Source organism: Cannabis sativa, chromosome 4 (genome assembly GCF_029168945.1).
Source record: "Cannabis sativa cultivar Pink pepper isolate KNU-18-1 chromosome 4, ASM2916894v1, whole genome shotgun sequence".
In the NCBI taxonomy this organism is placed as follows: domain Eukaryota; kingdom Viridiplantae; phylum Streptophyta; class Magnoliopsida; order Rosales; family Cannabaceae; genus Cannabis; species Cannabis sativa.
This window is the reverse complement of record NC_083604.1, coordinates 79,459,628-79,475,182: the sequence shown is the minus strand read 5'-3', so window position 1 is coordinate 79,475,182 and position 15,555 is coordinate 79,459,628. Positions and strand designations below refer to the sequence as shown.

Sequence of the window (15,555 nt, the reverse complement as noted above, 5' to 3'; positions counted from 1 at the left end):
GAATAAATTAGATAACAAATATCATATCCATTTTAGTAATTGTACATTTAACAGCTATTCAATCATTTAGCTTACCAAACACTTATATACAACTTTTCTAACTCACAGCTGTTTTAAAAATATATTTACCAAACACTTAGCGGTTTTTTTTACAGCACAGCTACAGCTGCTTTTTCTCACAGCACAGCTACAGTTGCTTTTTCCCACAGCACAGCTGTGCCAAACTGGCCCTTAGTATGAATTAGGGGGTTGGAGACTAAGAGAGTGCTTGACTTCGTAATTAAAAAATTATTTTTACTTTTTAAAAATAAAAATTACTTTTGAAAACCAATAAGGGGTGTTTAGTAAATTTTTTTAAAACCAATATACAAACTGAGTTAAAAAAAAAATAGTAGAATTCAAAACCATCACAATGTTGTTTCTTATTTTTAAAAATATTTTTTTTGTTTAGCATACTTTTTTTGAATTTTCTCTCACATACTCGGATCTAGGTCTGGGGTCGGGGCTTGGGGTCTAATCGAGGTTGGAGTTTAGGTCTAGCGTCTGGGTAGGATCGAGAGTTCGGGTCCGGAGCTCGGGGTATGTTCGAGGTTGGGAGTTAAGGTCTGGCGTCTAGTCGTGGTTGAGAGTTCGGGTCTGGGATTCAGGGTCCATGGTCCAAGATTCAAGTCCCTAATCTAAGTCAGGTCTAGGTTCGAGTTCAAGGCCGAGTCTGGGTTTGAGGTTTGGGATTCGGGATCTGAGTCCGGGTCTGGGACTGGGTGCGAGTTTGGGTTTGGAGTTCAGGGTATCGAGTCTGGGTCCGAGACTGGGTGCGGGTTTGGATTTGAAGGGGTCAGAGTCCGAGTTCGGGACTGGGTGCGAGTTTGGGTTTGGAGTTCGAGGTCTGAGTCCATGGTTTAGGTCGGATGTGGGTCTGGATCTAGGTTTGAAGTCTAGAGCTCCTACCAAGGTAGGGGTAAGGTTGTGTTCATGTCGTGGTGTGGAATATTAAAATATTTTTTTAATAAAAAAAATCTAAAAACAGTTTTTAGAAAACATTAGCCAAAGACCAATAAATTTTTAAAATGACAAAAAATTAATTTTTATTCTCAATTTTTTTTATAGCATTTTCTATTCTCATATTTGAAAACACAATTAATAATAAAATTTTCTATTATATTTTAAAATTACAGGTTAGTGCTTGATCCAAATTATATTTTATTATGTATAGTGGGTATGATAGCATCAAACTAGGTTATAAAACTTTAAAAGAATAAGTGCACGTAATAAATTATAAAACAACATAAGCAAAAAAAGAAACGTAAAACAATATAAATAAAAAATTTGTCTCAATTATTTAAAATATAATTATATAAAGAGATGAACATCGTGTAGAATTAAGCGATATTAATTTTCCTTTAACAATATAAATAAACAATACTAAGCTTTCTTTCATTGCATATTATTCAACTTTTCATTCAATGTTGATTAATTTTTTAATATTTGGGTTTAGCTTTTCATTCAATTACTCAATTATATCGAAGGAATACATCAATATATAAGAAAATTTAGCTTAACATACTTAAAAGTCAAAATCTTTTATTATACCACCTAATTAAAAATAGGAGTATTTATACTTTCAATATTTTTTCTTCCAAAAAATACTCTTACATTTCAAAAAAGTCTCTCTCTCTCTCTCTCTCTCTCTCTCTCTCTCTCTCTCTCTCTCTCTCTCTCTCTCTCTCTCTCTCTCTCTCTCTCTCTCTCTCTCTCTCTCTCTCTCTCTCTCTCTCTGGCATTGAACCCCGACTCAGAACTCCCGCCATCGAACCCAGACCCAGAACCCCACTCACAAGCCCTTGTCGTCGTCTTCTCTCACGATCTCTCTCTAAGTTTATTTTTTCCAATTTTCTATTTTTTTGCGATATTTAGCGATGTATTTACAATGATAGACCAAATATAAGGCTAGGGATGAAGTTTAGTGATGATTAACGATGTATTTACGATATGAGACTAAAAAATACAAAGCATATCGTTAATCATCATAAAAACTTGAGTGTGATTTAACGATATTTAGCAACATTGTAAAAAACCATAAAAAAAATACAGAAAACGAGTGATGGGTTGAGAACTCTGGCGATGAGTAAAAATTTTGGGGTGGTTGAGCTTTTGAATTTTGGGACTTCAGGGTGGAGACGACGAGACTTAGAGAGAGAGAGAGAGAGAGAGAGAGAGAGAGAGAGAGAGAGAGAGAGAGAGAGAGAGAGAGAGAGAGACTTTTTTGAAATGTAAGAGTATTTTTTGGAGGAAAAGATATTAAAAGTATAAATATCCTATTTTTAATTGGGTGCATGGTATATTAAAAGTATTGGATTAAAATCCTCAATATGGGCTCATATGTATTAGTATATTGCTATTTGAAGTTTGACCCAAATAAAGTGATTGTTTTAATAATTGTTGGTCATTTGGTATTAAAGTGTTACGGGCTAATGTGTAAATACCTCAAGAGATACTTTTAATTTATTGAGAGGATAAATTAAAAATGCTAAAATTAATAACCTATTAGGTTATATAATAGTAGTGGTCCCCAAGAAACAAGAACAATTCTATTCTCATCTTCCCTCATCAAGAGAGAAAATTAGAAAATCCTAAATCTTATTTTCTTGGAAGATCATTAACCAAAATCACTAGAAAGGCATTTAAGTTCTTCTCTTTGAATCAACAAAGGTATTCTTTAGATCTATGTTTCTCATACTTATTGTTAACGTGATTTTTTTATTAACTAATAAATGAGCCTTAATTGACAATTAAATAATACTGAAAGATGACTGTAAATAATATACAAAGAAGTTTTGCGTCGTTTTAAAGTTAAATCTTTATAGTCCACGAGTCTGTCTTATTTATGAGTTTTTTGTTTATATAGAGTATAAATATTGATCGTAAGGATCTTTGTAATCCCCGAATTATCCTCCCCTTGTCCAGTGATTTTTGCTACTATTTATAAGGATATAAGAATGGTAGTTATTCCATTTGTTCTAGTCGTTCATTAAACGTGGACTATTCCCATGTTTCATACAATTACTAACATGTATATATACACAGTTATTTTACAAAGATACCCACTTGTAAGTTGTTGCTCGCAAATCACTTAGATAATCTTTTATGTAGATTTGTCTCCATCCATCTCGCAGTATACATACTCTTTTGTAATGACCAGTCTTGTCTTCACATATCTTCGCATTTCTTAATAGGATGCATTTATCCTATATCGCTTCGCATTATAAGGTGACGAGACGATACCTGTGAGACACATGTTTGGATATTCTTTTCGCATTAATTATTCATTATAAAATTTTGAATAATTCTTATATAAGTTTTTAAGTAATGTATCGTTTATGATCTTTAGGTCGAACTCCTTTATGCTGTCTTGTTCAACCAATAAAGTTTCTTATCTTGTTTTCTTCTGTAAATTTACTTTTTTTTCATATACTTATAATAAGAATTATAAATTGGTAAATACTATTTTAGACTCTGTGTTTTGCAAAAGTTACCAATTAGACCCTCAGTTTGTTAAATGACAAAATAGACTCTGTATTTTCTAAAATGGTACAAATAGGACTTTAAACTAATATTTTGTCAAAATAAAATTTAATAATAATCTGATTTAAAGGTATCATGACAAAACTGTTTACATTTTCTGTATCTGTTCATGTTAAGAATTATCTTTAAGTTGGTTATATTAAAAAAAATTTAGTTCATTCTCTCTCCATAGCTATATGTAGAGATGCAAATTTATTATAGCTAAGCTATAAACATAAACATTACATATTGATGGAAGGGTTAAGATAAGTTTTAAGTTAAAATTTTTAGTTATTAAGACACTAATTGGAGTGCTCTAATAAGATTTATTATTTTAAGAAGCTCAATTATTAGTACAAAATAAAAATATATATTAAAAACAAATTAAGTTGTAAAATGTTACACGTATTAAACAAAGCATCTTTTCTTTACAGCTCACAAATCTTTCTAGCCTTGCAAATAAAAATCACAATCGAAGACAAGAGAATATAAAGTTCTAACACTAATCACACATCAAATAAAAATTTATATAACAAATTTAAAAACACAAGAAGTAGCTAGGTAGATAATAACTAAAGAAATGAAAAATCATACAATTAATAATAATAATCATACTCCATTAATTAATTTAATAAGAAATGTTATTAATTTATTTTTATTTTTGTGCAAAAACAGGTCTCTTTTTGGTTCCATAATCGGATTATATTCTCTTTCGGTGAGTTAAGTTGAGTTTAATTAGATTAACACCTTTAATTTAATGGAATGGAGTTCGATTCCCAGTTTTCTCGTTCACACAATACAAAAAATATACCATATTAATATTCCCTCCTAGTATACAACTTTGATCATAATCATATATATATTAAAAGAACCAATTTTCAATTTCATAATAAACCCAAAATCCTATTTTGCCAAACATGAATAATACCCACTCTGCTAATCCAACATCATTAACTAATCACAATTACAATAACACTAATAATCCTTATGTTAATTGTTCTCCTGTTCCTGTTTCATCATCTTCCTCTGCCAACCGTAAGTACTTAATTTTAATTATTGTGTTATTTTTTTTTTCTGGGTAAATTTGATCAATAAAGTTGTTGACTTGAAGTGTTTGGTATGATTATTTAAATTGTAATTAATGTTTTTTTAAGGTCAAAGAGTGAGAGTTTTTGGGGCATTTAGTAGGTGTGGGAAAAAATTCGAACAAGCTACAAGAAAAGCAGAGGTTATTGCAGACAATCTATGGAATCATCGTAAGTTGAAAATAATCCATTTTTCCATCTTCAAAGTTCAAATATATCATCATGTTTTTTTATGTTTTAATTCAACGTTGTGCTTATTGCTGTTGGTTTATATTCTTCGAACAATTTTTTTTTTTTGGGTATTGCAAGAAAGTCATAAAGTAAATTCTTGTAATATGACACTGTTGATCCAATTTTTGTATTTATTCTTCATTTGAAATTGATTACAATTAGAAGTTCTTGATACTACATAGTAAATACTAAAAAAAAAACTATAATGCTGAAATGTGATGTTTGAAAAATATTATTGAATTGGATGTATTTTAATTAGAGATTTAGTTGATTTCTTAATATTTATTGTTGATGAAGTTGTATTTTTTTTTTTTTGTTATTATTATTATTATCTAAACATAATTAATCAAATAATTTTGCACATGATGTTTTAAGTGTAAAATAAGTTTAATTTATACATAAATTATATTCTTAAACATGACCTCATGTCTCATGTAAATCATAACATTATAAATAGTAAAATCTTTCTATTTATCATAAAAATAGGAATTATTTCACACTACACTAATGTTTCTTTGTTATATGCCAAATGAATTGCGTACTTATAGGGTTATTTTGATGATATGGGGTTTTTAGCTATAGAGTACAATAATGTAGAGGAATTGCGGAGTAGAGTATTGTTATTAGGTATTTTAAGGTATCCAATACTATATTGATGTGACATGTTGTGAGTGGTTAGTAATTTCTTATATTAAAATGTGTGGGACCTGATATTAAATTACACCAATAGTTATATGTCACCTCTTGTAGTGCTTGGTACCTTAAAGTGCCCCTTCGTATTTCTTGAGTCGCGTAGCACCACGTGAGTAGTTGAAAGCAAGCCTTAACCTAATTCGAGCGCAACTTAATAAACATCCGAATCTAAGTCATTTTTGTTTGCAGTGAAAACAAGTCCAAGTTTGTCAGAGGCAGCAATGGCAAGGATTGTACAAGGAACAAAAGTTGTAGCAGATGGAGGATATGATAAGGTATTCAGAGAAGCATTTGAGATCATAGAAGGGGAGAAGCTCTTACACTCCTATGCATCTTACTTATCCACTGCTTCTGGACCTGTAATTGGAACACTTTATATTTCCAATAAAAGACTTGCCTTTTGCAGTGATTTCCCTCTCACCCATTACTACTCATTATCTACTACCACTCCCAATTCCTACTCATTACATTACAAAGTAAGTACTATTTATTTTAGTAGGCCTTTTGTTTTTTGTTACATAAATGGCCCAATTAATCCAATAGTGAATGATGGGAAAAATCTGACAATTTTTTATGTATATATATATATAGGTTGTGATACAAAATGAGCAGCTAAGAACAGTGAATCCCTGCACAAATAGATGGAACCCATCAGAAAAATATATACATATTGTGACTAAAGATGGCCATGAATTTTGGTTCTTGGGTTTTATATCTTATGACAAGGCTCTCAAGAATCTCATTGAAGCTAGCTATTCCCATCCCTTACCTTAATTTCACCACACACACATCACTCCATAAAATTTTAATATATATATATATATATACATAATTAAATGTGCCTCTTTTACTTATTGTTCTCTTTAATAGAAAAGTACATGACCTCTATATTGGCATATATTGTTCCATGCAAGTATACATTTGATTCGGATTCCAAAATGTCCTTTATTTTAACAATAAAGTTAGACTTGAATACAAATGTCCTAAATTCATATGGACAATACATAAACTCTTGTAGACCCTTTGGTCCACAAGTTCACTTGGACAATATATTACTTGTTGTGTTGATAGAATTAAGTTCAGGGAATGCTATGCTAGTGTTATTATTACATCCAAAAATCATTCATATAATAATACAGTTGAGCCTAAAAAAGAAAAACATGGCAAATGACAATTTATGTATTATGAACAATGAACTGCAATTTTCAACATTTTTAGGGCATTTTCTGAATTTAGAGCCTCTAAACCAAATCAATAATCACATTCTCTTGGCGCTCTTGAATATGCTATAAACCAAATAAACTATGTCCTTATTATTCTCTCCAAACTCTGTGCTTCTTTTCAGTCACTAACTCCATTAACACTACTCCAGAACCATAAACATCACTTCTCTTTAATTTGAAAAACTTATTAATGACATCATATTTTAACACCCAATATAGAATAATTAGTAAAAATTGATTACCATTTAAAAAAATAATAAAAAAAATCACCAATTCAATAATATAAACTTAATACTTACCTGGAGCTGTGTAGACAAGTCTGCCAGCAAGAAATGAGTCCAATCTCCATCTGAAAAATCTTATTAGCCAATCCAAAACCAGCAATTCTAGGCTTTTTTTTTTTTTTGAAAAAAGGCGTTTTATAAATTAAAAAATTAGACCTCACGGTCATTACAAAAGATAGAAACCGTTATGGACATCATATCCACCTTACCGAAAATAGAGTTAACATAAGCTCACCTGGCCACATTATAGGCCATAGGCCAAATAGTTACCAACAATTCTAGGCTTGATCCAATAGAATATTAGTATGTGAATAACTATTATTCAACCCCCTATTACGATCTCTTAATCAATCTTTACGTTCGAAATCACATGGTAAAATATATTTTTTTCATAGCGAGGGCCGACATATAATGGACCATAGAAAAATAGTTTTGAACTCTTATTTAGAAAAAAAAAAAATGTGATATTTTTCAAAATTAATAAAATATGCGTAATTTTAAAGAGAAATTTTTTTGGGTTCTAGGCACATGCTTAAAGGGAAATTTTACTCTTAATATATTGAAGACTACTATAAAATTTTAGTCAAATACTCATTTTTTAAGATTTACCTCCAATTATGAATAATCCATTGAAGATGGTCTTCATCTATTTTATTTCCTTGTATAGTTCCATGGATGGTTTATAAAATGTGTTGGCATTTAGTATTATTAGAACTGAGGATATTAAATTGTGAAAATTAAGGTTTTTTTCGTTAATATTTTGCAAAAATATGGCCTTTTTAAAATAAACTTGTTTCATAGTTTTATTCTTTAGAATCTTTAACTTTATACCACTTTTAGCATTACTTTAAATTATTTCCAATAATTTGCTCATATGTAAAACCCATAACTTTAAAAATTCCCCATTTTAATTGGAGAGGATATGTTGTTGCGCTGGGTGTGGATGGTGACCCAAAGCCCAATCCAGTAAATAATGGGCCTTACTATTATAGTATCGTGAAGATGAAAAGAGTGAAAGCATGGACAAACAAGGAGGAAATGAAATTACATAGTATATCTATTTTATTTTATTTGTATTAACTTTTATTTTTATTTTTATATTCTTTAAAATATGTCCACTTTTATTATTCATGTTCCTATTATACTCCTTAGACTAATATAAATTATGTACTACACTTAAGTGATAATAAAAGTATATTGGACAACCTACTTACAAAAGTAAATACTTTAGTAAAATATAATATAAAGATATTTTTTTATTAATAAATAAAAAAAAATATTTCTCAACTTATCTCAAAATATTTCGATATTTTAAGGATGGCCATCAATTTTACTTCACCGGCTCTCAAGAAACTAATTAAAGCTAGCTATGTCCATTAAGCCGCCTCCTCATGACTCCTCATATATATATTTATCCCTTTCAAAAAATGAAAAAAAAAATTACAAAAATACCAATTTATAGTTTTATAAAAATAGAGACAGTTGTTTTCAATACTATGTTGCTTTTTGGTTGTTTTTTATTTGTATTATGTTGTTTTTATGAAGTTCTATAAAAATGTAATTAAAAAATAAAAACCCTAAAAAAATAATAATAATTTAGGTATTTTCTATAAAATTTTATTTTTTATTTTAGGTATAGACCTATAAGCTTAGTTGCTATTGTAATTAGGGTCAGCCTTCAGGTGAGACGAAAGAGGTGGCCACCTTAGTCCCCAACCGCTCAAGCATCCATTTCGAAAAAAATAATTAAAATATAATTAGTAATAAAATAAATAATAATACTTGTATTGTAGCTTAGTGATAATTTGATTAGTTATTAAGAGGTTTAGAGTTTAAATCTCAACAACCTTACTTTTTAATGGCCCAAATTAGCATAAGACGTTTTTTATGGGATTTTTATAAAAATATTGAATTTTTGGCAAAAATTTATAATTTTACTGTTACACAATATTTTTTACTAAAATACTGTCTTTTATAAAACAACCATAAAACAACAAAACAGAACAATTAAAACAATAATGGAACAACTAAAAAATAATCGTAGAATAATAGTGAAAACTTAACACAGTACACAATATAAAACTTACACAGCATTTTTGAAAAAAATTCTGCCTCATAGTAAAAATATAAAAATAATTAAAAAAATTATTATGTGGTGTAAAAACCCTAATATTTATTTATTTATTTTTGATATATGAAAAAAAAATGACTTTTTTTTTAATATGAAATAGTAAGTACATATTTTGTGAATTTTTAAAAAAATCTTAATAATTTATTATTGTTATAAAATAATATAAAGTAGATGAGAAGAAAGAAGAAGAAGATGAAGAGAGAAAGAGAAAGTGAATGAGAATTTCTGAGTTGTTTATTCCAATGGGGTGAACCCCTATTTATACAAATACAAGAGTGAGATATTAAGAAACTAAGAAAAAGGGAAACTAAGGAAAAGATGAATGTTGATTACAATTCATGGTAATAAATAAAAGATTTGGACATCCACATAATTATTAATATTTATAACACTCCCCCTTTGATGTCCATAATATAACTGCCTTATTAAAAATCTTGCTGAAAACTTGATCAAAGGAAAAAGAGTATAGTGTAAACTAACTCCCCCTCATTTAGGCATTTGTGGAGATCTTCTAATCGACGAATTTCGATCTTGTCTGCCGTCTTCTCAAATGTTGATGTTGGTAATAACTTTGTGAATAAGTTTGTAAGATTGACACTTGATTGAATATGTTGAACACCAATATGTATTTTCTTGAAGCGTATAAAGAAGAATTTCGTGAAATGTGTTCTAACTCTATCTCCTTCAATGTACATCCTTTTAGTTGAACGATGCAAGCAGTATTATCCATAGAGAATTGCTTGGGTTGATACTTCTTTATTGAGTGCAATCCACATGTTTCCCGAATATGCTATGTCAATGATCTCACTCACACACATTCTCTACTTGCTTCATAAAATGCAAGTATGTTAACATGATTTATAGTTGCCTCGTTAAAAACCTTGCCAGAAAAACCCAGTGGGACAAAATCTGAGCTAGGGAAAAGAGTATAATATATATTTCATATTCATAATTATTTGCAAGTTGCCTCGTTAAAAACCTTGTCAGGAAAACCCATTGGGACAAAACCTGAACTAAGGGAAAAAGAGTGCAACATGAATATGTCTCCCCCTCATGCACATATGATCCATAATTCTTTTGGTGATAATATATCTCATAAGATTATTGTTATCACTTTTAAAATATCACCATATATAATCTTTGATCATATATTTTCTATAACTCTTCCAGAGTATGTATGGACTTCTAAATTATAGATGAGGGGTTCGTGGAACATTAGTCTTTATCCAACTAATTGTATCATTCATGTGTGTACACAACTTTGTTCATACGAAAATTTAAAATTTCAAGTAGATATGAACATTAACACATTAATGGTACTATAAATTTTTATTTGTGACAATGATGGTACTCCGAGACCATATATTTATTCCATCTTGTTTTATGATCTTAATTTCCATATCAAATGATCATATATTTATAATTCTTGATACATATGAAGTACTTCAGGATTTCAATACTAATGAACAAACTTTATACATTAATATTTCTCGAAATACAAAAGCAATAAAAGTTTGTTCTTCAATTAATCAAAAACTCTTCAAGAGTCTATCACAACGTATAATTTACGTATTTATATTGCATAGACAACCATAGGTATTTTTCAAATAATAATTTACTTACATGTCTTTATTTCATACAAAGATCTTTGTCATATAGTGCGCGCGACTTTGAATTTATATCACTTAAGACATGTATTAAATTCTTCTAGAATTTTTAGATAAGGCTTATTTCAAATTCTCACTGTATTAGGAGCTCCAAATAAATAACCTTTTGTTGCAACATTTATGTGACACTTATAAATCCTCATAAAATATATTCCAGGCTATAATCAAATCATGATTATATTTTCTCAATATTTAAGCCTTACTTCAATCAATCTCATGTCTATGCAAGCTTTGTACAACAATTCATTATGTACAAATACATATATGCAAATTTCTCATTAGAAATATTTATTTGCACACCCTACAGGTCTTACTTCACTTTATGTGAGTAAATTTGCCTGGATTGCGTCATAATATTTTGGCCAAAAATCAAAATGTATGTCGATGATTCTCGACAAATCTAATACCATGATCCTTGCTATCTCATGTTAATTTATTGCATATGCAAACATTCAATATTTATTGTCGACAAAAATTTCAATAAATGATAATTTCCTCCCATATTGACATAACTTATAGAGATCTCTTTAAATTACATATTTTTCAAATATGTTTATCATTTATAGGTACCTATATAGAATCAACGGGGATTCAATTATGATCAAATGTGTTATGTCTAACTTCTCTTGGGAGTCTTTTCGAGTACCGTTTTCATCACGGTTATCATTTTAATACTTTATAACATTAAGGTATCTCCATGAGTACCTCTAGATTTAACAACTTCAGGGCAAATCAAATGAACATTTATTAATAATTTCTACATTGTTCATTTACGCTTCAGGCGTTTTCAACTCATTCTATCTCAACTTTGAATAATATTGATTTGCAGTTGGTATATATCATTTTGAACTATATTGTTCTTATATACTTTGTGCAAGGATCATTTTTCAAAAATTATCATCGATCCCAACTGCTTCTCTCCCCCTGATCGAGAGAATTTTTAAAAATTGTGATATCTAATAATATTAATACACCTGTAGGGATTTCAATATATCACAATGAATCAATATCTATTTAAACTCATATATATTATATGACATTGAACTTCAGGTTCAATAACTTCAGTTTCAAGTTCAATACTTATGAACTTAATTCATTTCTAAGAATGAGTCATACGTGTATAATTAGAAATACATAAATTTACACATTTTATAATGCATGATCATATAATCTTATCACATCGATAAGAAACTATGCAATAAAAATCTAACAATGGCTCAAGATTGATAAGAAAATATAATTTAAATATTTTCTATGTGGAAATATATGCACATTCTTCTTTTGAGCCTTATAAATAACAATGAGAAGAATCTTCTAGTTCTTCAACAAAATTTAGTCAAATTCTTTGACAATTTATTGCATATGATTGATCATGTCAAAATAATTCAATTCATGAACTTCAGGTTCACTATAATTTGTATTTCAATGAAACTTTCAAAATGTAATGTAAATTCATTACAACATAATCATTACAAGTTTCATTTTTATATACACGAATAATATAATTATATTATTCTCCAAAACATATACACTCTTCAGGAGTCACTATTATGTTTATCAAATTTTATATTTCTTCAGGAATCACTATCATCAATTCAATGATGTGTATAATGTAAAATGTATATGACAACTTCATCATGTTGTTATAATGGTCAAATAGATATAACCATAATATATCATTCATTTTTCCTGGTATCTTTTTAACAAGTCGTCTAATTTATTAATAGACTATTCATCAGTCTAATTATCATGACTTGATATATTATATATTTAAATGTACAACCAGTACATATAATAAGTTATTTCTTATCACTTTTATAACTAGATAAAAGTTATACATCTAGGTACATACAAATATATTTTACTACTCCAAGTAGCAATTGTATGTAAGACTTCTTCATGAAGCTTTTCAAATAATCATTTTGTGATTCTTTATCACTTTGATTATATTGGATCACTAACAAATGTTAGTAAGTTATATATTCACTTCTGGGAATATGCAAACTGAATTATATAGTAACTATATATATACATATCCTGTACTAACAATAGTTTGAAACTATTGATTTCAAGAAATAATAAAATATGTATATATTAATTTGCTTTTGGCATTGCCAATATATGTGAAATCTATATTCTTTGAAATAGAATTTCATGTCTATTCATTCTCTTTAGGGAATGATATTTAAATATTCTAAATGTACAATAAATTTGTACAATTCACATTCTATTCAATAATCAAGTATACTTTTATCTTGATTATAAGTATGTCCGTACTACAGGTACGCGACCACTATTATTCAATTCCACACATGATATATAAATTTCATGCACTTTGATTATGTGTGGTATCTCATCTTTTAGTTGTTTCCACTTTTTCTGGAAATATTTGATTAGTAAATAATGTCATTGATTATTTAAAATCATTACATTCACTTCGGGGAATGACGTTGAACAAGTAGAGCATTATTATAAATTTTTTAAAAATTTATTACTTGCTCATCCATAAAAAATATAAGAAATTATTCAACAATTTCTTTTACGATATTTCAAAGAATATATGAATGCAATTTTTGCATAGTCTCCAAGATGTATGCAAAATTTAATCTTTAATATATGTCAGATTCAATAATTTCCAACATTGCAAGTAATAACAATGTATAATAACATGACTAATACGAGGAATCTTTAAAAGTAATTGACTTCAATTCGTATCATTCTCTGCAGGGAATGATGAACAATAAATACATGCCTCATGTATTTAAATAACATTAGTCATGCTCATTGTTATTCTTATACTTTGATGTTTCAATGCAATTTTTTTAACATTCTTTTTGGATATTCAAAACTCACTATAAAATTGCATCAATAATAATCATTTTTAATGATTCTTTAGTTGTATTCACATAAATACAATCATTTTTTTTTTGACAAATATAAAACATTTACTTCAAGAAATGTTTGTCAAAATCTATATCGATATTAGATTACTTTTCATTGTCCTCAAAGAATACAAGAACATATATATAAATATGTATTCATCTCTTTCATTATATATCCATCAACTATATAATGAATATTACGTTTGCATAATCTTCAGGATATATGCAAGATTTTATTGAGGACGCATAATCATCAGGATATATGCAATATTTTATCGAGGATGCATAATCTTCAGGATATATACAATTTTTTATCGATGATGCATAATCTTCAGGATATATGCAATATTTTATCGATGATGCATAATCTTTAGGATATATGCAATATTTTATCGATAATACATAATCTTTTGGATATATGTATAATTTATATAGATTTTCTCTATCATATCATAGGCACACATATATTGTAAATATTATGAATGATAAGAACATTATATATATATGAAATCAATAATAAATATATAAAAATATATACATACATATATAATATATAGATATATAGAGAAAAATAAAATAAAAAAAAAGATCATTGAAATTGTTTCAGTCAGATGAGTATATATATAAATATATATTTAGTGTATCGTGACTTTGAAACAATTCATGAACTTTAACAAAATACTTACATTGGATCTTAGGCAGAGACTCATGCTTGAAGCTTGGGCAGAGACTCATGCTTGAAGCTTGGGCAGAGACTCGTGCTGATAACGTGTTATAAAATAATATAAAGTAGATGAGAAGAAAGAAGAAGAAGATGAAGAGAGAATGAGAAAGTGAATGAGAATTTCTGAGTTGTTTATTCCAATGGGGTGAACCCCTATTTATACAAATACAAGAGTGAGATATTAAGAAACTAAGAAAAAGGGAAACTAAGGAAAAGATGAATGTTGATTACAATTCATGGTAATAAATAAAAGATTTGGACATCCACATAATTATTAATATTTATAATAATTATTTTGTTAATAGAATTAATACGGTGCTTTAGTGGTATGCATGTCACACAATATTAAAAAAAATAAAATATATTTTTTTGAAATCTATATATATTTTTAAAAGCTTAAATATTGAATATTAGTGGTGTCTAACCCTTCTAGACATATTGTATTGTGATTGACTGCTAATACTCCTTAAAAATTAATACATTAAATTAGATGAGACACAATATTTAGTTGAACCAATAGTAATATTCACACACAAAAAATACTAAATATACTTTTTAATATTTCTTATTTTTATATTTTTTTTTAATTATCGCCAATTTAACCATAAATCACTCAAGAAATTGTCAATATGTGAAATAAATAATACAAACATGTAAGTTCAATAATTAAATTCTAAGTGGTGTTGCTTTACTCATCGTTCTATGCGACTTGCATGTCAAGGTATTATTACCTTTTTTTTCAACGGTATTAGATTATTATTATTATTTTAACTGAAATCTGGGTTTTTGATATCCATTATTATGATAATATGATTATATAAATTCTTATTATTAATTTTAAGTTTGTTGTCTAAGATTACTTTGATTACCTTATTCAAATTTAAAAGTTAAACTTGCATACAAAGGGTCTTCAACACTTTCTAATTAAAACTTGCACATGACATTTAAATTAATGAGAAAATTATGTTCATGGTTAGTAGCTTCACATGATAATGAATTTCTTATAACATATTGCTCTTTGACTTTGGTATCACACATCATAATGGGTTTATAGACGATGAAACAATGGGCCAA

The 15,555-nt window shown here is 28.1% G+C and overlaps 1 protein-coding gene across 1 annotated transcript; it reads left to right on the top strand.

Moving 5' to 3' along the window:
- The first annotated feature begins 4,245 nt into the window (after window positions 1-4,245).
- Window positions 4,246-6,643, top strand: LOC115714548 (GEM-like protein 1). Its single transcript, XM_030643285.2, has 4 exons — window positions 4,246-4,596; window positions 4,716-4,817; window positions 5,760-6,046; window positions 6,162-6,643. Exons 1-4 carry the CDS (start codon window positions 4,479-4,481, stop codon window positions 6,342-6,344), a joined length of 690 nt encoding a protein of 229 aa, XP_030499145.1. The 5' UTR covers window positions 4,246-4,478; the 3' UTR covers window positions 6,345-6,643.
- Window positions 6,644-15,555: the final 8,912 nt, after the last annotated feature.

Coding starts and splice junctions, on each gene's coding strand:
- LOC115714548 (XM_030643285.2), top strand. CDS start 4,479: ATGAATAATACCCACTCTGCTAATCCAACATCATTAACTAATCACAAT. Junction 4,818..5,759: donor AGACAATCTATGGAATCATC/GTAAGTTGAAAA, acceptor TTTTGTTTGCAG/TGAAAACAAGTCCAAGTTTG. Junction 6,047..6,161: donor CCTACTCATTACATTACAAA/GTAAGTACTATT, acceptor ATATATATATAG/GTTGTGATACAAAATGAGCA.